The 25,690-nt window shown below is 27.5% G+C and overlaps 2 protein-coding genes across 2 annotated transcripts; both read right to left on the bottom strand.

The window, feature by feature from the left end:
• Window positions 1–114: 114 nt before the first annotated feature.
• Window positions 115–1,457, bottom strand: HO133_004918 (uncharacterized protein; the record flags this gene model as incomplete). Its single annotated transcript, XM_037295830.1, has 4 exons — window positions 115–844; window positions 908–969; window positions 1,021–1,182; window positions 1,239–1,457. 4 exons carry the CDS (start codon window positions 1,455–1,457, stop codon window positions 115–117), a joined length of 1,173 nt encoding a protein of 390 aa, XP_037148528.1.
• Window positions 1,458–3,560: 2,103 nt separating this feature from the next.
• Window positions 3,561–5,362, bottom strand: HO133_004917 (uncharacterized protein; the record flags this gene model as incomplete). Its single annotated transcript, XM_037295829.1, has 5 exons — window positions 3,561–3,832; window positions 3,877–4,516; window positions 4,581–4,642; window positions 4,699–5,119; window positions 5,186–5,362. 5 exons carry the CDS (start codon window positions 5,360–5,362, stop codon window positions 3,561–3,563), a joined length of 1,572 nt encoding a protein of 523 aa, XP_037148527.1.
• Window positions 5,363–25,690: the final 20,328 nt, after the last annotated feature.

Below are 25,690 nucleotides of genomic sequence, written 5' to 3'. Positions count from 1 at the left end.
GCCAACCCCTATCCCAGAAGTCCTGCCCCTTGTCCCTGCTCTTTCCTAAACGCCATGCTTCAACGAGAAGATACCGCCAGTAAGATGCAAATCGGAAACAATTGCATTAAACGATTAATCGAATACCCTCCCTACAGGCTTCGCTCGCAGCTCGCCTTTCACTTCCGGATCGTTCGGCCATTGCCTCTCAATCTTGTTCGTCTCACCCGCCAGAAGGTGATCTATGTTCAAGCGAGTGCTGTGTACAATGTTGAAAGTGTAGCCTTTTTGCCGGATGCTTTGTGCGCTGAACGATCCAATGTCGCTGTCTCGGCTCAGCCTGCCAGCCCCCTTGTGACTGTCAATAAGCTGCGGGAACACTCCGATGCATTTGAAGTTTGGGTCGTCTCTGCACATGTAGCCAATGCCGATATCGATTGGCAGGAAGGTTTTGCGTTGGGCTTGCCCTCGTAGAAGCTTTCGAGCGCCGCGAAATGAGAGTGCGTAGCCGTAGAGGCATACTCCGTTGTTCGCCTCATAAATTATTCGGGTATTGTTGTCGTATCCTTCGGCAACCATGTCGGGGACCCCAGCGAAATTCACCCGATGCTTTGCGATTGGCACCGTATCATCGTTCTCGATGACGAATCGTCTCTCGTCGTCTGGTTTGATTTGATTCGAGCAGTGACCGAGCCATAAGAGGTCCCAATCATCGCCGTATGGAGAGTGAGGTTTGTGATTTGGAGGGACAGCTGTGACGAATTGGCTGCCTTGAGCAAAGATTGCTAGTTGATCCTTGAGTCTGGTGTCCCAATCCGCGTCATCCTCGAGAATGATGGCCGAGGTGAGTCCTTCCATGACGACCCTTTGATGCGGACCGTCAGTACGACCATTGCGAAGCCTCTGCCCTAGGTTGAGTCTGACTCACTTTTGCGCAAAATTCAAGTGCGCACGCCAGCACCCAACAACATTATTCTTAGACTCTTCCTTCTACATCTTCCGTCAGCACCGACCCATAAGCCCTGGAAAGTATGTATAGACCTCAGGCAGGCCCTCCAGTGACGGAAGCGCCTTATTCACCACCTCTTCCCCTCTTACACCTTCTATTATCTCCGCAGTGAAGCCTGTCAGGGTGGAGGCGAGGGCAAAAGCATCGAGCTTGTCCGGTCGTTCGGCGAGGTTCAGGACGAAGGCTTTCTGGAACTGTCGGGCGACACATGTCAGCAAGGATGTGGAAGTAGACTGGGAGAGCTGCGTACGCCAAGGGTGGAATTGTGAACGTCTTTGACGCTGTCTTTTGTTAATTTGAAATTGGCGGCCGGATTCGTATTGTAGTCGTATCCATGGCCCTTGAGGTAGGATAATCCGTCACCAGACTTTGTGTACCATAGCAGAGAGAGCATGAAGAGGAAGAGGACACCAAGGGGGATGAGGCGAGATCCCCTGGTCATCTTGAAGTCGTCGCCCGAGAAAGGCATAGGCAGGGTTGAATGTTTGAGATCAAACGGAGGAGGAAGTGAATAGTGGCATGTTCGGCAATGTTGTCGGAGGAGTAAGGTAAGAAGAAGAAGAGGCGGGAAGAGAGACGAGATGAATTTGGAGCTTCAGAGTAAGCGGCAAGTCTTACCACTTTTCGGATTTGATCGTGAAGAGTCTTGATACTTGAGGGTGTGATACAAAGAACAAAGAAATAAGCCCCTGCCGTTGTCGTAGGATTTGATTGATGCGAGATTCGTTTAAAGTGATAAAATGGTTGGCTCGATTCTAGGTACTACATTACATTCTCCAGCCGAGGAAGGTACGGCGAGACCAACCCTTAGAAGTCTCAGGGCGGCCCGCTGATTTGGTGATTTGGTGATTTACTTTACTCACTTAAAAAGCTTGGCGGTAGCTTGGCGGTAGCAACCCTAGAGTAACCCTTGACGGCTGGGGAAGGGCAAAAGCGAAAGTCAAAAGATATCAAAAATCATTAATGTAAAGTACATTATTCACTTGCACTGCAATACCGCTTTCAATTTGGAGTACCTTACCTTGATTGATTAAAAATCCTTCAATGCTTTCCTTGCTATTATTACTATTGAACTGATTCATTCAGGTACCAGTTGCCCTTTCTACAAAAGGTTGATTACAAGCCGGCTCGGCCAGACTCGGTGCGAATCAACTGGGGCGGATCTTTCTTGCAGATTGCAGCTGCTATCTGCGCTATCTCCTTTTGCAGCATGCATCGACCCCCATCATCACTCATCATTGGCTCCGCTCCTACTCTAACCATCTGATTGCTTGCGATAAGAGATGCACAATCAACTCGACATGGCGGAGAGAGCAGTCCTGAGACCCCTCTCGTTCGAGCTGGGTGAGCTGCAGCCTGCGGCAATAACTCCACCCAAGTTCCCAACCAGACTTTACTTGCAGCTTCCAACCCTCCAAAAAGCCCGGCGTTCAGGAAGCCGCAGGCAAGTCGGCCAAATGCCAAGTCCCAACCATCGCCGCCCCACATCGGGCACTCAGCCAAATCATCAGCAAGATCAATCACAGTGGCGTCTGTGGAACCAATAGAGCTTTTTTCCATCATGATTACATAGTAGGAGGTATTGAGATGCAGGAAAGCACTATAAACATCTTAGGTTACGAAGGAGCCAGCGTCGTGATGGCAGCAGCCGATGATGTGAAAGAGCTATGGAAGGAGGCTGCCTGAGTTGGTATTGAATAGATACTCCGTGTGAGCGGGAACTGCGAGTCCTGTACCAACGGAGTTGCAGTGTTCTAAGCAGCTCAATAGCAGGTGTACAGTCCCTGGTGAGTATCACACCTCCGTGATATAAGCTTGTTACTGATAAGGAGTAGGAATGTTCCAGGATTCTGCCTCACCGATGCACGCTACCCCACCCGTATACCAGACGGCGTCAATGATGAAGAGGCGGGACTCATACTCTGCGGAGGTGTCTCGGCATTCACAGCCCGCAGGCGATCAGAGGTCAGAGCAGGTCAATGGATTGTGGTCATAGACGTCAGAGTAGGTCTGGGACATATGGCATACAATACGCCAAAATAATCGGATGCGAGTCATCGCAGTGGACGGTGGTGCGGAGAGAGAAAAGCTGTGCTTGTCTCTGGGAGCTGAGCATTGCATCGATGATACATCCGCCCAGGACATCCCTGCAGAGGTCTTGCGCATTACGACTTACGCCGCGCAAGGTGTTGCTGTTTTTGCTACATCAAAGCAGGATTACGCGACTGCGCCGTTTCTGTTGCGACCTTGAGGGACCTTGGTCGTGGTTGGTATTCCGGCCGACTCGACTCTGATGGCTGTGGCTCATCCGCGCGTCATGGTAACCCAAAGACTGAATATTTATGGTTATCATGACGGAGAAGTTGAAGGAGGTTGATGAAAGCATGGATTTTGGCGAGGGGGCTCGTGAAACCACTTCGGATTCATGACACACTGCATGATATCGATGAGATACTTGATAAGATAGGTGCTGGGCAGTTGGCTGGTAGAGCTGTGGTCAAGGCCTCTGCATAACATGTACAGATGCTGTCTAGAGCAGTATAGTCTAGACCATTACGCCGCAATCCCCATCTCATCCTTCCAACTTGAAGTATCCCGGCTGCAGCTTTTGAAATACTCGCTCCGGATCATACCTCTCGCTGATCTCGATCAAGCGCTGCTTATTCGCCTCTCCATACCCATCGAAGACATCTTGACCCTGTGCGGCGTAATTCTGGTAGATGAACTTGTAATCCAGACCCATCCCTTTTGCAGCTGCAGTTGATCGGTCAATGAAGCTGCTGGCCGCGGCCATAATGCGGTCGTCGTCGGATGGGGAAGACCACGAAATGGCGATATCGACCACTGCCACATGTGAGCAAGAGCAAGCAAAATCAGGGTCAGCTCACGATTCAATGGACCATCAGACTCCGCAATCCCCAACGCATTCCCTCCGTTCTTGCTAAAGTAGGAGATGATATCCTTCGTAATCGGCTGGAATACCACGGCCGGCAGAAGGCCCTCGGCGTCCTTGATGCCTTCGACTTCGCCGACGTATATGTCGAGGATTTCCCGCTCGAGGACCGCACTCGGTTTGAACGTCGCGGTGAAATACGTCTCGCGGAACCCGCTCGGGTTCGATGCTTCGAACTCGAGCGTCAGGTCCGTCAGGTTCGCTATCCGCGTCGTAGACGCCAGACTCGCCACGCCCGTGAGTTCGCGGAAGATGGCCGGATCCACGACCGCGTGGGCGTACTCCATGTCCGTGCTGCCGTGATAGGTTCCGTTGTAGTAGTAGAATGCGAGGATGAGGGCGGCGTCCGGGTCTGAGGGACTGTTGGTGGCGAAGTTGTCGAAGGCGCTGATGAGAGAGGCGGCGGCGGCGATGGGGTAAGTTCGCGCTCCGCCCCACATGGGGCCTTGGGGGAAGGTTTCGAGGTCGAAGCGGGTGACGATGCCGAAGTTGTTGCCGCCGCCGCGGAGGGCGAAGTAGAGGTCTGGGTACGAGGTGTGGTTCACGTTGGCGATTGAGGCGTTCGCGAGGACGACCTATTATGGGGTTTGAGATGACTTGAGGATGTATTGGGTGGGAAGTCGGGGTTGATCTATATACCTCGTAGTTTCTGACGTTGTCACACGCGAGCCCGTGACGGCCGGAGAAGAATGAGATTCCTCCTTAATCTTCTGTCAGTCATCTCCAGCGGATGTTGCGAGGCCCCCCTGCGACATACCGCCGAGTGTCAATCCGCCAACGCCGATACCGGCGACTCGGCCGCCAATAACGGACAGTTGCTGCTGATCGAGCTGACTATAAACATCGACCCAACGATTACCGGCTCCAACATTGGTCAGAGTCCTGTCTTGCGATACCTGGATCTGGTTGAGGTTGGCCAAATCGATCGTCAGGCCGTCTTGGATATTTGATGCTCCCGCAAACATGGCGTGACCTCCACTTTTCACTGCAAATTGGCAGTTGAAGAACTTGGTGATGAGGAGAGATGCAGAGACCTGGAGCGCAGACTGTGGTTGTATTCGACATGTTGGCTGGGTTTCTGCTTGTTGGTTCGACCAATATGTGGTTTCTTGTTGGTTGTAAGATGGGCTCCCTATCTGGCTTGTGATATTAGGAAAGATGGTGCTTAGAAGGTTGCACTTTGGAGGGAACGGTCAGTGGACGCTTGAGATGAAAAGGCTTCGAAGCGATGCATGAGGTCTCACAGTTCTTGCACATGGACTACCTGCGCTGGTGGTGCCGGCGGTCACCAAATGACCGTTTGAGCTGAATGTAGTGACTTCTTTGCCTTGTCCGAGGCTATCTAATGAGTCGAGTAGCCCGTCAAATGTACTGGCAGTAGTGGTAGCAGCATCGCCAAGGCTCCGCAAAGAGGCTGTCATGAGATTAACTAGTAAAAACCGCATAGCTGCAGAAAACGGCTATACATAAGATCTTACAAGTCAGAAAAGATGACTGAAAGAACATGAACGAGACCCATGTTCCTGATACAGTACAGAATCGCAGTAGTGATTACCAAGACGAGGCCACAGATTAGGGCCAGGGAGATTTCCGAAGAGCTTTTCTAGTTCCATGCAAGCTTAATGCTCCTCCTGGGTTGAAGGGTGGCTCATTACGATTGGTTAGTAGACGCATCTGTGAGTCTGTGTGCTGATTGGTCCTCATCTGGTGTCTGCGAGGTGCAGAATCCACACGAGACTTCTTGCAGCTCAACGGCAATCCAGCGAGGCAACTGTTCGGTTGTTTTTGGGCCTTTAATTGACCTACCTGAGGGGAAGCAAGCAAACCTGGTTTAGAATATGGGTGGCCAATCGGAATGCTGAAGCTTTTGTTAATTCGACCAGGCTAACCTTATTGAAGGCTCTTTGCGTGGTCTTAGTAAGGTAGTCGAAAGAGAAAATAAAAAGCACCGCAACACTATTATACTAGCGCTAATCGTTTCCACCCCCATTTGCACGTTCTTAAATCCGATAAATCCGACGTAATATCAAAATTACTAGCCGGAAAGATATAATATATTTTATAGAATATTCTATATTAAGTAATATTATATCGTACTCGAATATAATATAAATAAAGTTAGATATTATATCTTTTTTTTAATATAAATTCGAGATCTTAACGATATATATTACGAGATAATATATTTATAATATTATATTATAAAATAATATATATATGAGATATTTCGATTAAAATTTCTATATTTAAAAGTATAAGTAGCTATTCTAGTTATTATTCTAATTAATTATAACTATTACTATTATAATTATTATTATTATAGTTATTACTACTATAACTATTACTATTATAGCTATTACTATTATAACTATTACTATTATAACTATTAATATTATAGATATTATCGAAATATAACTTTCTTATATCTTAGTTATCGTATTTTTAGTTATTTAATTTTATATTATATTTAAAATCTAATCTCGAATCTAATATTTTAATAGCTATTACTATTATAACTATTACTATTTATTATTTAAATAATTTATTATTATATAATAATTATATTAATAATAGTTATAATAGTAATAGTTATAATAATAATAGTTATAATAGTAATAGTTATAATAGTAATAGTTATAATTAACTAGAATAATAACTAGAGTAGCTACTTATACTTCTAAATATAGAAATCTTAATCGAGATATCTTATATATATATTATTTTATAATATAATATTATAAATATATTATCTTATAATATATATTATTAAGATTTTATATTATATTAGATATAAGATTATATAAATCTTAATATCTTATATCTTATTAGAGTATAATATAATAGATTAATATATTATATTATATTATATCTTTTCGATTAATAAATTTAAAATATCTATTTATATTATTTACTAACTCTATATAAAAAAATAATATAATAATAATAATCTTTTACTTCTATTAAGACTCTATAAGAAAATACTTAAATTTCTAATTTCTAGATTTAATCTATCTATTAAATATTTTATTTATCTATTTTTATTTTTATTTTTATTTTTATTTATATTTTTATTTTCTATTATTTCTTTTAACTTTCTTATTTCTTCTATTACTTTAATCTTTTCTATCTTTTTTTATCTCTTTTATCTTATTATATTTAAACGAGTAAAGATCTATAACTTAAATTCATAATCATTTTTTTTGATTAAGGCTATCGAGTAAATTTGATAAGCGATCTTTAATAAGCAGTATTTAAGTGCCTTGCCTTTTAATAATTATAGAACTAAATTTTATAATTCTTAAAGCGTTAAAAAGCGTAAGTTATAGACTATAATTTAAAAAAAAAATCTAAAAATTTTAATAAAAAATAATAAAGTTATTAAAGAGTTAAAAGTAGAATAAGAGATTTTAATAATTATGAACGCTAATTCGTTTATCCGCGATAACTTAGTCGATCTAACTAAAAAGCGTAGCGAACTCGAATTTATAATTAGCTATATATATAAATTTAAGATTTTATAGCTTAATTCTATCTTATTCTTTTATATATACTAATATATTTTAAATTATCTCGCTATTATTATTATTATTATAAGCGATACTTTTAATAGTTTAATATAAGAAGTATAAATATCTCTCTTATTAAAACTTTTAATTCTTTATAATATTTAATAATCTTTAAATAAATTTAGATATAATATTAATCTTTTATTTTAATATACTTATCTATATTAAATTATATTCTTTTTTTTATTACTTTCTCTAATTAAAATAATTATTAATAATTTATTAAATAATATTAAATAATATACTTTTTTTAACTTTTATAATAATAATAAATTAATATTTTAATCTTAATTTAAGTTTAGAAAGATTAAGAGTATATATAATTATATTATATATTTAAATTATATTATATTATATAAGTAAAAACCTATGAATTAAATTTATAAAGTTGGATTTTTCTAAGTTAAATCGAATTTTAGCCCTAGCCCTAAGTTAAATCGAACTCTAATCGCTTGCTATACGTTTTTAACCTATATATAAATATATATATACGAAGAGAGATACGCTAAGACCTAATTAGAAAGGTGTATTAAGTATAGAGAATTAATTCGTAATAATTATCTATAAAAAATAGAGAAAGGCCATATTCTTATAGCAAGAAGTATCGAAATATCGGAAAGAAATAAAGATAACGTATTAATTAGTGGTGTAAATCCCACAATATCTTCTACCGCAGTAAAATCTTTCGAATAATAAAATAGCTATAGACTATTACGAGCGTATTCTATATTCTTAATATATTACTTAGCTCTCTTACTTATTCGAGCCTAGCGTATCTTAATAGAGACATTTATCTACTATTTAATATTTCTCTTCTATCTATATAATTCGATATCTTAATTATCTTATTTAATATATCTATATTAATATTATATTTATATTAGTTTTAATACTATAACTAAGATTAATCTACTTATTTTATTTATATTAATAAATAAATTTAAAGAAACGCGCTAATAAGAGCTTTAATAAGAAATTAAGTTAAGCTATTATATCTCTAGATAAATCTATTAAATAGATAATTCGATTTTAGAGCGAATCGAACTCGATAAATAGTAGTCGAGAGATAAATAAGATATTAGATTATTTATACGGCTAGCGAATCGAAAGAAATAGCTAATATTATTAAAATATTATTTATAAGCTTCTTCGTATATAACTTCTTTATAAGATAAGAGACCCTCTAGGCGAAGTAAGTGTATTTAAAAAAGTACTATTTATAGCATTTATAGTCTTTTTAATATCTTAAATAATTAAGAGATAAGTATATTAAATCCCTATAAAAAAACACTTCTTAGGCTTTATAGTAAAAAAATTTTATTCTTAATATCGAATAATTTCGAAATGTCTTAGAGAAACTTTACTATTCTCTAGTATATCTAATATTCTTAATATCTATTCTTTCGAAGTATTTAAACTTTTCTTTACTTTATTTCAAATTTTCTTTTTTATAGTAAAATTCAGCATTAAAAGAATAAATTAAATTAAGACTTTATTAGAGTAAATTAAGTTTCGATAAGTATTAGTTCTATTAAATAATATATCTAATAAGATAAACTCGATAGATATATCTTAAAATATCGCTAATAGTTTATAACTATAATATTAGATTAAGTATTAATTTAATAAGTTTATACTTATATTGAATAAGATTCGCTAGAAGCGAGACGATTTTCGAGAGATTATTATTTAATATTACGTCGTTATAATAGAAAAGAATTAGATAATAAATAATCTATTTTAGATTAATAAGTTAATCGAGAAGATAAATTAATTAGCTTAAGACTTTTAGAAGGATATAACTTTTTTATAGCGGAAAGTTAATAATCTTAATTTATAGTTAATAAAGGATTTATAGTTATCTTCGATTAAGGAAGAACGTATATCTAAACGTTTAAAAGAGAAATTAGTTAAGGTTTTAAACTTATCTCTATTTATCGATAATATTAATCTTATTTAAAATGACTGGTCTTTTAGAATAGAATAGAAATTTAGAGTTAATAGCGATTATTATCTTATTAAAGACTTTAAGATAGTTTATATAATCTTATAACTCGATAATAAGACTATATAGTATACTATATATAGAAGACTTCGAAACTTTATTAACTTATATTAATCTATTAATAAGATTATAAATAAATTAATTAATATTTATAAGAATTTAGATCGATATAATAATATATAGCGTAATATATATACTCTATAGTAAGGAATTTAATTCTTTATTAACTTCTATTTAGACTTTATTTAATTAAATATTATTCTTAATATTAATAAAATTATTATAGTAGAGTATTATCTTTTAAATAAATTAAGAAAGAATTTAAGAGATTTATAAAAAATTATAGAGGGGTTTATTATCTTAAAGACTATAAAGAAATATCTTCGAAAATTAAATAACTTATATCGTATTAGATAAAAAGATATAGAGCTTATAAAGATTATTATTAAGTTAATTACTATATAAATTACAATTAATATATATCTTATATCTATTATTAAAACTACGACTACTACGCCTCTAGATATTAAGATTAATTTAAAATTAAGAAAATCGATATGCTATAACTATAATAAGAAAGATTACTATCGAAATAATTATATAATAACTATCTAAACTAAGATCGATAAAAAGGCCTTTAAGAAAGTATAACTTTACGCGATAGATATAGATAAAGAATTTGAAATTAATAATGTCGATATTATAGATAGCGATGATTCTTTATTAAATTCGAAAAATAAATAGTCTCTTTTAAAGTTATAGTAAGAGATACTTATAAAGTATATCTAATAGATACTTCTAATAACGTCTTAACATATCGTTCTTTTCGTATATAAGTTACACTTTCTTTATAAGAGAGAACTTACTTATTTAAGAATTCTCTTATAGATAGTAGATATATTAATACTTATATAGTTATAAACGAGTTCTTAATTCTAGTAATATATAAAGTCTTATATCTAAAATTACTCTTATTATTATAATCTAAATTATTAAGAAATTATAATAATTAGATTATAAAATAATTAATTATATACTACTTACTCTTAATAATAATAGTAAAAAACTATTAAGAAGAAATATATCTAATACTAATTATATTATTAAAATATAATATAATAGTTAAGAAATTTTAAATAAATAAATATAAGATAGTTTTTAATATATTATAAAATAAGATACTCTTTCTACTCGATCGATATAATTATAATAATAATTAGATATTAATAATAAACGAACTTCTCTTTCTATTAACTTCGAAGCTTTAACTATCTATATTATTTATCTCTTTATCTATTATATTAAAACGATAAAGCTCTCTTTTATCTACTTATAATAGCGAGATTAACTTAAATATCTTTTTATTAAATAAGAATAAGAATAGTAAGAAGTCTAAGTTTATTAATATCGCTGAGATTAATATAGCGATCTACTACTAATTAGCCCGTAAAAAAGAAAATAAACTATTTATATTAATAATAAATGAGATTTATAATAACTCGCTAATATTATATATATCTCTTATTACTTAAATATCTTATAATCCTCGTATATTAATTAATAAACTCTATCTTTACAACTTAGAAAAGAAATATAAAAGATATTACGATTCTAATTATCTTATTTAAATTAATAATATCGACGAGATTAGTTCTACGAAGATAAAATATAGACTATTTATAAAGTATTATAATTATCTCGATATTTTCAATAGAACTAAGACGAATATACTTCTTTTATATTATTCTTATAATTATAAGCTAAAACTTAACGATAGCTTCGATAAAACGAAATTTTCGAAAAGTAGAATTTATTTAATATTAAAATATAAATTAGAATAGATAAAGAAGTATCTAGACGAATATCTAAAGAAGAAATTTATAATATTAAGCTATATATTATTCGCTTTATCTATTCTATTCGCGGAAAAGTCGAATAGAGAATTATATTTTTATATAGACTATCGAAAGCTAAACGCTATTATTAAAAGAAATCGATATCTAATTTTATTAATAGATAAGGTTTTAATAAGAATCTAGAGATATAAATATCTTACTCGATTAGATATTATAGTCGCGTTTAATAAACTATATATATACCCCGATAGCGAGAATTTTATTACTTTTATTATCTTTCTTAAAGTATATAAATATCGAGTTCTCTTCTTTAATCTAATTAACGATTTAATTATATATTAATAGTATATAAATAATATTCTATTCGAGTATTTAAACGACTTCTACTAGATCTATCTCGATAATATACTTATTTATAATAAGATAAAAAAGAAATATATTTAATACGTTAGATAAATTCTTTAGAAATTAAGAAATATCGACCTTTAGATAAATATTCTTAAATGCGAATTCTATATTTAGAAAATTAAATTTTTAGATTTACTAATATCTATAGATGGGTTATAAATAAATTCTATTAAAATCTAGATTATTATCGAGTAAATTATATCTATTAACCTTAAAGAGATATAGATCTTTATCGAATTTTATAATTTTTACTAATAATTTATTAGAGACTTCTCTAAAATAGTTAAATTTATAGTAAAACTCATCATAAAAGAGATTATATTTAATTAATTTCTAGTATATTAAGAGGCCTTCTATTTTCTAAAAGTCGCTATTACGAAAGTTTTAATTCTACGTTATTTCGATAGAATAAAAAATATCGTTCTAAAGACTAACTCTTTTAACTATATTAATAAAGATATTCTTTCTTAATATAATAATAAGAAAGTTCTTTATCTAATAGTCTTCTATAGTAAAAATCTTACTCTAGTTAAGTATAACTATTAGATCTATAATAAAAAGTTATTAATTATTATTCGCTATCTTAAATACTAACGTTCTAAATTAAAATATATTAATATCTCTATTAAGATCTTTATAAATTATAAAGACTTAATATACTTTATCGAAGAAAGAGATCTTAGCTATCGCTAGGCTCGCTATTTAAATATACTATTTAAATTTAATATAAAGATTATTTATCGATTTAAATCTTAGAATGTTAAGATAAATATACTTATATAAATAGCTAGATATAAATTAATTAATCTTAAAGATAAACGATTACGTTAATAGTATTAAATAATTTTTATCTCTAATCGATTGAAGTTAAATAGTAAAAGTATCGATATATATATAATTAACGATTTTATTTATTATAAGATAATAGGGGGTTAATAAAAAAAACGACTATTATACGAATATTCGTAACGCTATTATCGAAAATAAAGATAAGTTTCGAGAAATTACTCTTAATAAGTGCTTTATATAAGATAAGATACTTTACTATAAGAATCGTTTATAAGTATTCGATAATATATATATCGATATTATTCGAGAGATATATAATTAACTATTCTACGACTATTTCGAGATAGTATATATTTATAAACTATTTAAAAGGGAGTATTATTAGCGAGGAATAAGGGCGATAATAGTCACCTACGTTTAAAATTACTATATCTATTAGAGGGTTAAGGCACTTCGCAATCGAGAATATAATTTACTTTAATCTTTATTAATTTTATAAAAACGATAGTAAGATATATTAATCGACTTCGTTATAGATTTATTTATATTTAATAACTATAACGCTATTTAAATAGTAATTAATCGATTTACTAAGAAACGTTACTACGTAGCTTATTTTAATATCGATAAAGATATTATCGCTAAGAAGATAATTAACTTATTACTTAAGAAAGTATTTCGCTTATATAGTTTATTAGCCTTAATAATATTAAATTAAAACTCTTAATTTATAGCTATTATATAGAAGTCTTTTTATAAGAGATTAGATATTATAGTTAAGCTATTAATAGTCTTTTACTCTAAAATTAATAAATAAATTAAGCGAGTAAATTAGAATACATCTATAAATCTAAAAAGTTTCTATAAAATTTGAAATTGCTAATCGCGTATGTGTCGCGGAAATTATAAAATCTATTAAATTAGTAAATCTAATTAGAATCCACCTAAATTCCGCCGATTTAGTAACTATTCTAATCTTTTCCGCTAATTCTATTAGTTTAATAGTAATATATATAAAAAAAGAAAAGTTCTAATAATCGACGTTATAGTGATAAGGTTCTACGATAATAAGTATTAACGTTAACTTAAATTTGACTATAAAATTAAATAATTTAATAAAATTAATTACGTAGATAATACTCTAATATAATATATAATAATATATATATTAATAATAATATATATTAATACTATATATATATAGAATAATACTTAAAGTATATTAGAGTATATTACGTAAAATTTTTAAAGTTATTAAAAATTTTTAAAGTTACTAAATTAATAGAACTAACGAAAAGAATTTAGATATAGATAAAGTCTACTAAATAGACTAAATCGTACTAATCGTATAGACTCGGCGAAAATCGTATGAAAATTAATTTTTTAGATTTATAGATATATAGAATATTATCTTTAAATATATTATAACTATATATAGAACGACTAAGTAAGATAACTATTTATTATCGAGTTCGTCGATAATAATACTATCTTATCGACTATTAATATTTTATCTTTTCTCGCGAATAAGAGATTTTATTCTTAAATAAGTTTTAACTCGAATATTATTAACTATAAGATTACTTATAAATATCTTAATATTACTCGAGTAGAGAATATTACGAATTATATAAAATAGATTTTTAAGTATATTAGAAGTAATATGGATCGTGTTTAGAAGATTATAATTATATAAGTTAATAAGTATTAATAGAAGATTATCTTTTAGATAGACGATAAGATCTTTCTAAGTAGTAAGAATATTACTTTTAATCGCCCTTTTCGTAAATTAGATTATAAGAGACTTAGTCTATTTAAGATTATAGGCCTTATAGAAATTTTATATTATATAAAAATTTTATTAAGTATAAGAATTTATAACGTCTTCTACTTTAATCTATTAAGTCTCGCTGCGAATAACCTCTTATTAGAATAGATAAATCTATCGCCGAAGTATATAATTATTAACGATTGAATTAAATAGATTATTAAGAAAATATTTATATTTAAGTTAATTAATAGTCGTCTTAAGTATAAAGTTAAGTAGAAAGATCTCGATAATAATCTCGTCTAATATAATGCGGATAGCGATAAATTCGAAAATTGCTAAGACCTAGTAAATGACTTTTATAAACGATATTTCGAAGAGTCTTATCTATAAGGATTAACTTGTAGAATATCGAAACTACCTTAGATACCCCGTTTTTAATCGAATTGAAATCGTTCGATATCTTCGTAATAGCCTCATTTTTTTTTTTTTAGAAGCCGAGAATTAATTCCTTAGGTCTATGTCGATCACGATTTATACTATATAGGGTCTCCCGCGTAAAGTCCTCTTACTAATAGATATCTAAGTACCTTCCGAAGTTATAGTACGTTATTTATAAACCTTATCATCGTTGTCGATAGTCTTTATTAATATCGATTATATGATATTCTATAGAGAAACTTACTTAATATTAAATTAGAGTTCTTAGCGTCTACGACTTAATTCGATATAAGAGCCCTCGATTAATTATATCGCATTATTTTATCGATATTTCATTCGCTTAGATATAGATTCGAAAATTATTATCGTTTACTTCTATATTAATAGATATTATTTTTACTATATTATATTAATTTTATTCTAGCTAGACTCTTAATATATACTTATATTTTAGCTAGCGATATCGCTATAAAATAAGTATAACGAGCTACTATTATTTCTAATATCTCTTATAAAAAAAGATGTAATACTATAAATCCCGGATACGATTATTTCTTTATTACTCTTATCATTTTTTCAGGCGTTAAGCGTATATATATATCTATTTTTCTATCTTTCTACTTATTAATTATAGAATATAATTTTATAAAGAAGAGAGATAGTATTACGAGCGTACTCTATATTCTTAATATACTACTTAGCTCTCTTACTTATTCGAGTCTAGCGTATCTTAATAGAGATATTTATCTATTATTTAATATCTCTCTTTTATCTATATAATTCGATATCTTAGTTATCTTATTTAATATATCTATATTAATATTATATCTATATCGATTCTAATATAGATATCGAACGATTTCAATTCGTTTAAATATATATCGTTTAATATTTCTTCTATAGAGATCTAATTAACTATAATAGTAGATTCTTCTCTTATAACGTTATTATAGTAATATATTATATTAATATAATAGAAATAATAAATTAAGTTATAGTAATATTCTTCGCTTACTAAGTAATAATTTAATATAGAATCGTAAAGAGTATATAATGTAAAATCGTAAAGAGTTAAGTCGTAGAATCTTAGAGAGCTAAGTTATATTCTTAACGATAATAATCTTATTATCGCTTAATTTCTCCGTAGTATTCTTCGTATTTATCTATTATAATTTCTTCTCTTACTTCTTCTCTTATAGAGTATTAGATTAAGTAACTAGCTAAGTAGCTAATTAAGTAAATAACTAATATAACGTGAAATCTTAGAGAGCTAAGTCGTATTCTTAACGATAATAATCTTATTACCGCTTAATTTCTCCGTAATATTCTCCGCATTTATCTATTATAGTTTCTCCTCTTACTTCTTAATATAGTAAGAATAATAGACTAAATTATAGTAATATTCTCCGCTTACTAAGTAATAATTTAATATAAAATAATTAAGTTATAATAATATTCTTCGCTTACTAAGTAATAATTTAATATAAAATCGTAGAGAGTATATAACGTGGGATCTTAGAGAGCTAAGTCTATTCTTAATACTAGAAATCTTATTATCGCTTAATTTCTTTATAGTATTCTTTATATTCGCTTACTATAGTAACTTCTCTTATACTAGCTAAGTAGATTAATATAAAACTATAAAGAGTAGACTTATTATATTACTACTACTAATAACTATCTCCGTAATATTCTTCGCAGTATTCTCCGTATTCGTCTATTATAGATTCTTCTCTTATTTAACTAAGTATAAGAATATCGAGAGTAAATATATTCATATTAATGGAATTGGTAGAATTAGTAAAATTAGTAGAATTAATAGAATTAATAGAATTAATAGAATAGTAAAAGAAGAATAGTTATATAAATAGATGAAAGAATTATTATTTAATTTCGAACGCGTTTAATATAACTATAATATTTAAATATTAATTTAACTTATTTATTACTAACTTAAAAGAAGTATATAGAGAAGAATATATTCGTTTAAGCTCTTTTTAAGAGTCTTTTAATACGTTTATAAATAGTAGTAGATAGCTATTAAACTCGCTTACGGCCTCGATTATTAGTAGTAATAAATTTATTAAGAGATAATCTAGAGGCGTTAGTAAGGGGCTCTAATTAAATAAGAGATATCGAAGATAATTATATTTATATTAATAGAATTAATAGAATTAATAGAATTAGTAGAATAGTAAAAGAATAATAGTTATATAAATAGATAAAAGGATTATTATTCGATCTCGAACGCGTCTAATATAACTACTATAACTACTATATTTAAATATCTATTTAATTTATTAATAGTAAATTAAACTTTATAATTTTTATAGCGTTAGAAAGCGTAAAGCGAGTTCTATAATTTAAGAAATTATAAAGTAACTATATATATCGTAAGCTAAGTACTTTAAAGTATAAAACTTCTATATATAAATTTTTAATAAGAGAGCTTAAAAGAATTATTAGGCTAATTTAGTCGATCTAATTAAAGAGCGTAGCGAATTTAAATTTATAATTAGCTATATATATAAATTCAAGATTTTCAAGCTTAGCTCTATCTTATTCTATTATATATACTAATTATTTTTATAATAATAATATTCTAACTATAAGAATAAAAGTACTCGAAGCGAATTAATAGGCTCGCTTATATTACTTACTAGATTATAAGCTACGCAGCTAAAGCGAGTATCTAATATATTTATAAATCTAAAAAGTTTCTACTAAATTTCAAATTGCTAATCTTGCGAATAGGGCTGAAATTAAGAATTCCGCCGATTTAGTAACTATCTCAAAAATTAGTTAAAATTCCGCCGATTTAGTAATTATTCTAATCTTTTTCGTTAGTTCTATCAATTTAATAGTAATACGTACGAAAAAAGAAAAGTTCTAATAATTAACGTTACGACGATAAGGTTCTACGATAATAAGTATTAACGTTAACTTAAATTTAATTACGAAATTAAACGATTTAATAAAATTAGTCGCGTAAATAATACTCTAATATAGCGTATATTAATAATAATATATATTAATATTATATATATATAGAATAGTACTTAGAGTATATTAGAGTGCATTACGTAAAATTTTTAAAGTTATTAAATTTTTTTAAAGTTACTAAACTAATAGAATTAGCGGAAAGAATTTAAATATAAATAAAGTCTGCTAAATAGACTAAATCGTGCTAATCGTACGAACCCGACGGAAATCGTACGGAAATTAATTTTTCAGATTTGCAGATATAATATATTTACCGAAGTCTTAAATACTTATAAGTTTTCTTTTCTCTTCTTCTTTTTTTAATTATTAGTTTATCTAATAATTAATCTATTTATTCTATTAACTATATATCTAAATCTTATAATTATATAATTACTACGTAGTTTTATTAAAAAAAATCTTACTATCTTATAATTTTAATAACTCTATTTATATAAAGTTATCTAATTTAACTATAATAAATAACTCGCGAATTAATTCTATTAACTTATAAAGTAGAAATATTCTATTATAATTAATTAGCGATATTTTTAACTTAATAGATAACTCTTATTAGAATACGCTTACTACGTAATTAAGCGATTATAATATTAATTTTAATATCGATAGAAATTCTAATAATACTATCGACGAAAATAATAATCGCTAAAGCGTTATATTTAATAATTCTTTATTTATAAACGAAGATCTTTATCTTATAAACTTAATTTAAATTTAATACTATTAACTTTTAAAATTTAATATTAAGAAATAATTAATTATTAAAAAATTTAAGCTAATTAAAATATAGAATATATAAAAATATCGCTATAAATATAGTAATAATTATTATTATAATTCGAGTTATAAGAAGATAAGTATTATTAAAATATCTAATACGTAATATCTTAATAATTATATTTCTTTAAGATTATAATAATTTTATCGTCTTAATATTTTATATTAATTTTTATATAGATAAAGAAAAGACTCGCTAAGCTTTTATTCTCTTAATAAATATTAAGAAGTAAATCTAAAGAAATATTAGAAATATAATATTATATAATATTATAGAATTTATTTAAAAGAAATATAAGAGATAATATTTAAATTAAGTTTATAATCTAGCTATTAAATTTTATAATATAGAATATTAATTAATTAAAGCGATTATAAGAGATATATAATTAATAATTAACTTTAATAATTATTTTATTATACTTTAATTATAATAAGATCGCTATATAATTAATTTAGAATATATAAAAAATCTATAAGATAAAGTAATAAAGAAAATTTCTTTAAAAGCTATAAAGAAGACTACTTAATCTATTATCTATATTATATTATTATAATAATAAGTAAAGGCCTATGAATTAAATTTATGAAGTTGGATTTTTCTAAGTTAAATCGACTTTAAGCCCTAGCCCTAAGTCAAATCGAACTCTAATCGCTTACTATACGTTTTTAATCTACTTTCATTACTATAATATATAGATATATATATGCGAAGAGAGGCGCGCTAAGGCCTAATTAGGAAGGTATATCGAGTGTAGAGAATTAATTCGTAATAATTACCCATAAAAAACAGAGAAAGGCCATGTTCTTATGGCAAGAAGTATCGAAATATCGAAAAGAAATGGAGATAACATGCTAATTAGTGGTGTGAATCCCATATTATCTTCTACCGTAGTGAAATCTTTCGAATAATGAAATAGCTGTTAGAGCAAGATATCGGACGATTTCAATTCGTTTAAATATGTATCGTTCCGAAGTAATGATTTGATGTGGAATCGTGGAGAGTATCTGACGTGGGATCTTGGAGAACTAAGCCGTGTTCTTGACGATGGTAGCCTTGTTGCCGCTTGGTTTCTCCGTAGTGTTCTCCGCATTTACCTGTTGTAGTTTCTCCTCTTACTTCTTAATATAGTAGAGATGACAGGCTAAGTTACAGTAATGTTCTTCGCTTACTAAGTAATGATTTGATGTGGAATCGTAGAGAGTATATAATGTGGGATCTTGGAGAGCTGAGCCGTGTTCTTGGTATTAGGGGCCTTATTGCCGCTTGATTTCTCCGTAGTATTCTTTATAGTATTCTTCGTAGTATTCTTCGCATTTGCCTATTATAGTTCCTTCTCTTACTTCTTAATATAGTAGAAATAATAGATTAAATTGCAGTAGTATTCTCCGCTTGCTGAGTGATGATTTGATGTGAAATCGTAGAGAGTATATAACGTAGGATCTTGAAGAGCTAAGCCGTGTTCTTAATGTTGGGAGCCTTATTACCGCTTAATTTCTCCGTAGTATTCTCCGCATTTATCTATTATAGTTTCTTCTCTTACTTCTTAATATAGTAAGAATAATAAACTAAGTTATAGTAATATTCTTCGCTTATTAAGTAATAATTTAATGTGGAATTATAGAGAGTATATAACGTGGGATCTTGAAGAGCTAAGCCGTATTCTTGATACTAAAGATCTTATTACCGCTTAATTTCTTCGTAGTATTCTTTATATTCGCCTACTATATTAACTTCTCTTATATTAATTAAGTAGATTAATATAAGATTATAGAGAGTAGATTTGTTATATTATTACTACTAATAATTATCTTCGTAATATTCTTCGTATTCGTCTATTATAGATTCTTCTCTTATTTAACTAAGTGTGAGGGTATCGACGCGTTTATAAGTAGTAGTAAATATTTATTAAGCTCGCTTACGGCCTCGATTATTAGTAGTAGCGAATTTATTAAGAAATAACTTAGAGGTATTAGTAGAGGCTTTAAGAGGTAAGTAAAAGGGGTATATATACCTAAATTAAACGCGTTTAATATGACTATAATATTTAAATATTAGTTTAACTTACTTATCGCTAACTTAAGAGAAGTATATAGAGAAGAATATATTCGTTCGAGCTCTTTTTAAGAGTCTTTTAATGCGTTTATAAGTAGTAGTAGATAGTTATTAAACTCGCTTACGGCCTTAATTACTAGTAATAGCAAATTCGCGTTAATAAAGGCTTTAAAAGGCGGGTAAAAAGGGTATATATATCTGAAATATTAAGTAACCTTTGGGCGAGGGATATCGAAGACGATTATATTTATATTAGTGGAATTAATAGAATTAGTAGAATAATAGAAGAAGAATAATTATATAAATAGATGAAAGGATTATTATTCGATTCTCGGACGCGTCTAATATAACTATTATAACTATTATATTTAAATATCTATTTAATCTATTAATAGTAGACTAAACTTTATTATTTTTATAGCGTTAGAAAGCGCACGCTAAGCTCTATAATTTACGAAATTATAAAGAAATAATATTCGTAGAAAACTAATTATTTTAGAGTATAAGATTTTTATATATAAATTTTTAATAAGAGAGCTCGAAAGGGCTAGTAAGCTAATTTAGTTAGTCTAGCTAAAAGACGTAATAACCTCGAATTTATAATTGACTATATATATAAATTTAAGATTTTCTAGTTTAGTTCTATCTTATTCTTTTATATATACTAATATTAAAATATAAAATAAAGACTATAAAAAATAAAAGAGCTTTTTACTCTAAATAAGACTTACTTTAGTAGTAAAATAATTAATTAAAAAAGTAATAATTAATAATATATTAAGTCTAAAAAATAATATATAAAGAGTTAATAAGATTAAAAAAAGAGTTTATTCTTATTAACGCTATAAGATTAAAAGTCTAAGCGAACTAAATCTAAAGATAATAACTCTTATATTAAGTCTAAAACGTCTCTTATTAAAATACGATACTATAATTATAAGTAATTAAAGTATTATAAGAATTTATTTAAATATTTAAACTACGTTATAGATAATAAAGTATATAATTATAAATTAAATAAAAGAAAAAATAAAGTTTAATACTTACTACTATAATATTAAGCACACTATTAATTAAGTAATAATCTTACTCTCTATTATTAAGAGATAAAATTATTATATTAAATAAGAAGCGTAAGATAATTACTCTAATAGATATTAATAGCGAAAAAATCTTTATATTATAATCTTTTATTAAAAAAATATAAATTTCTAAATCTAAATACGCGCTAATAATAGTATATACTATTAATAATTATTAAATACTCTTATATAAAAAGTATAATCTAGTCTTTAATCTTATAAATAATTAAAAAAAAAAATAAGAGTAAACTTTAAAGATATATACTATAGATATATAAGAATATAACTTTATTCTTAATTTCTTTTAAATCTATAATATCGATTCGAATATTTATTAATATAAGTAGTTCTAGATCTATTACGATTTTTTTATAAATAATAAAAAGTAAATAGATATTATAATAATAGATATAAAGTAATTTATATTATTAGTTAATATAGTAATTACGTATAGTTTAAAATAAGCGTTTATTATACTTTTATATTAGATTTTATTTAAAAATAATAAGAATAACTATAATAAAACTATATAATATAATATTATATAGCTAGATAACTCTAATATATTTAAATAACTTAAAAATTTATTAAAAGTCTTTTTAAAAGAATTATTTAATAGTCTTAATATATATAATTAAATTAAATACTCTATTAACTTACTATCTAAAAAACTATTTAGAAATAATTTAATTTATAATATATTATATAATAAACTCGCAATAATTAGAGATTATTTAAATATTACATTTAAGAGAAAGTAGATTTAACTCTTAACTAGTTAAATTAGCTTACTAATACTATTTATTAAAAAATTAAATAACTCGCTATAATTATATATTAACTATCGAAAACTTAATAAAATAATTATTAAAAATAATTATTCGTTATTACTACTCTTAAAGATTTTAAAAAAATTTATATATACGAAGTACTTTATTAAGATTAATATTCGTAATATATATTATAAAATATAAGTATAAAAGAGAGATAAATAGAAAATTATCTTTTAAACTCGCTATAATTAATTCGAATATTAAGTAATATCTTTTAATCTTATAAATACTCTTATAATTTTTTAAGCTTATATAAATAAAGTATTTAAATTATATATTAATATCTTTTATATAATATACTTAAATAATATATTAATCTATTTCGAAATAAAAGAGTTATATTAAAAGTATATATATAAAGTATTACGCGTACTATTAAAATATCGACTCTATACGAAGTTATTAAAATATACTTTTAATCGTAATAAGATTATTTTTCTAGAATTCTTAATAAACTAATACGATATTTAAATAGAGCTATCGCGTATTAAGATTATTATTAAATAATTAGAATTAGAGTCTATTAAAGATATCTTAATCTTTCTAAAATTTATAAACTTTTATTAATAATTTATATAAGACTTTTTATAGATAGCTATATCTTTAATAGATTTAATTTAAAAAAGAAAGAAAGATAAGATTAGATTATTCTTTATATTTAATAAAAAAGTATATAAGTTTTTTAAGATACTTAAGCGAGTATTTATTATCGCACTTATACTAAAATATTATAATTAGAAAATATTACTTATTATAGAAATCGATATTTTTAATATAAATATAAATAATATATTTAATTAACTAAGCGAGAATAAATAATAATATCTTATTACTTTTTTTAGCTATAAATTTAAAGATATTAAGTCTTACTAAGATATATATAATAAAAAGCTCTATATAATTATATTAAACTTTAAGAATTAAAGATATTACTTATAAAATAGTAAATATTCTATTTATATAATTTTAGATTATAATAATTTATGTTATTTTATAATAATAAAAGAGTTTAATATAAAATAGATTCGCTAGACTAAAAAATTAATTATATTTAACTTTATAATTAAATATTATAAGAAAAAACTTAATTCTATAAATATTTTATTAAGAAAATCTAATATTATTAAATTAAATAATAGCGAGAATAATAATAATAATTTTCTCTCTATCTTACGAAATAAGTTTTATAATTAAAAATATTAATTTAATCTATAGAAATATAATAGCGTATTTATTATAATTAAATTTATAGCGTTAATAAAGTAACTAAATAGTATTATCATTATAGATATTTAAATTATTAATTTAAATAAAAGAGTATTCGATAGATAAATATATATTCTAGATATTATAATATTATCTTAATTTCTAATTTATTAGATTTTAAAATCGAAGAGATTTTATTTAAAATTATAGAAATTAATAGTAATATAGCTACTTAAATTATAATATAAGAATACTTTTATTATAAATAAGAAGTAGCGCTAAAGATATATTATTAAATAAAATAAGTTTTTAAAATAAAGAGTTAATAAGAATAAATTACTACGTCGTAATCTTATAGTCTATATTTCTAACGATTCTACTATAAAGAAAGAGATTCTTTATATAAATTATAATAATCTTAATATTAAATACTTTACTTATAAATATATTAAAAAGAATATTAAATTTAAATATTATTAGATAAATATAATAAGCGATATAATAGAGTATATTCGTATTTACTCTAATTATTAAAGAGTATAAATTTATTATTATAAGTTATATAGCGAGTTAGCATTAATTTCTCTAGATAATATAAATCTATTTTATATTATAATATTAGATTTTATTATAAATCTATTATTTATAAGAGATTTATATATTAATAAGATTTACGATATTATCTTAATCTTAATAAATAAGTTAATTAAGTATATAATATATATAATAACTATAAAGAATTTAAAGGCTAATAATCTTACTAATATCTTATAGTAGAAATTTATATTACTACGCGATATAATACGTAATTTAATTTGAGATCGAGATTTCTTGTTACGGAAAACGTGCCTTATCGCTAACCGCAGCGTCAAAAGAGCGTGGACCCCTATCTGAACAGCAAGGATCCTCTAAAGCACACTAAATCCGTAATAATTGCACACTTCGAAAAATAGCGCATGTCCCTATGCGCTGGCCTACACGCATGTCGTATTTAGGAACCCCTCGGGTGTGACCCCGTAAGCTACTTGCAGTTTGGTGCGTATAGCTTCAGAAAGGCACGAAAGTTATGAGCCTCTACTAAATCCAAGTGTAGCCAAGTAAACCTATTTAGACTATCCGGGTTATACCCGGAATCAAACCGGTGTTGCTATCATTATCATGGAAAACGTATCTTATCGCTAACCGTAGCGTCAAAAGAGCGTGAACCCCTACCTGAACGGCAAGAATCCTCTAAAGCATACTAAATTCGTAAGATTTCTTATTTATAAGTAAGTTTTAAATAATACTATATTAATATTTAAATATAAAGTATAAACTTAATACTATATTTTATTCTTAGATTAATAATTAGATTAAGAGATAAAATTAGATATTAAAATATTATCTATAAATATATTATAATTATAAATAGAATAGCTAATCTAAGATCTTATTAATAGTAATATTTATATATAATAATAGTATATATATAAGTATTAATAAGACTTCGTAAGAGCTATTAATAAGATATATAGTAGATTTAAAAAATATTTTTAAAAGTAGAATTTTAAGAGAAAAAGTATTACTTATTATAGAGCGAGTAGATTAATTATAAGAGATAAGATTATATCTAAAAGAATTATAGAAGCGAGTATTAAAGTAGTAAATAAAGTATTATAATAATAATTATAAAATAATAATTTTTAAGAAAGAAAATAAAGTACTATTATAAAGTTTAAATATATATATTTTATAATTAAAGAAGAAATTAGATTATAAATAGTTTAGGCCTTTTAAAGTGCTAGAGAAAATAAATATATAGATTTATAAGCTAAATCTTTTAATTAGATATAAAAAAAATTATTTTATATTTTATATATCGCTATTAAAGTTATAATACTTATATAATAATAATTTAGAATTATAAATAATTTTAATTAATAAAGAAGAAGAATAAAAGATTAATAAGATATTAGATAA

This window comes from Letharia lupina (assembly GCF_014066315.1).
Source record: "Letharia lupina isolate WasteWater1 chromosome Unknown contig_20, whole genome shotgun sequence".
Classification (NCBI taxonomy): Eukaryota; Fungi; Ascomycota; class Lecanoromycetes; order Lecanorales; family Parmeliaceae; genus Letharia; species Letharia lupina.
The sequence above is the reverse complement of the archived record's forward strand: the minus strand, read 5'-3'. Positions and strand labels throughout refer to the sequence as shown.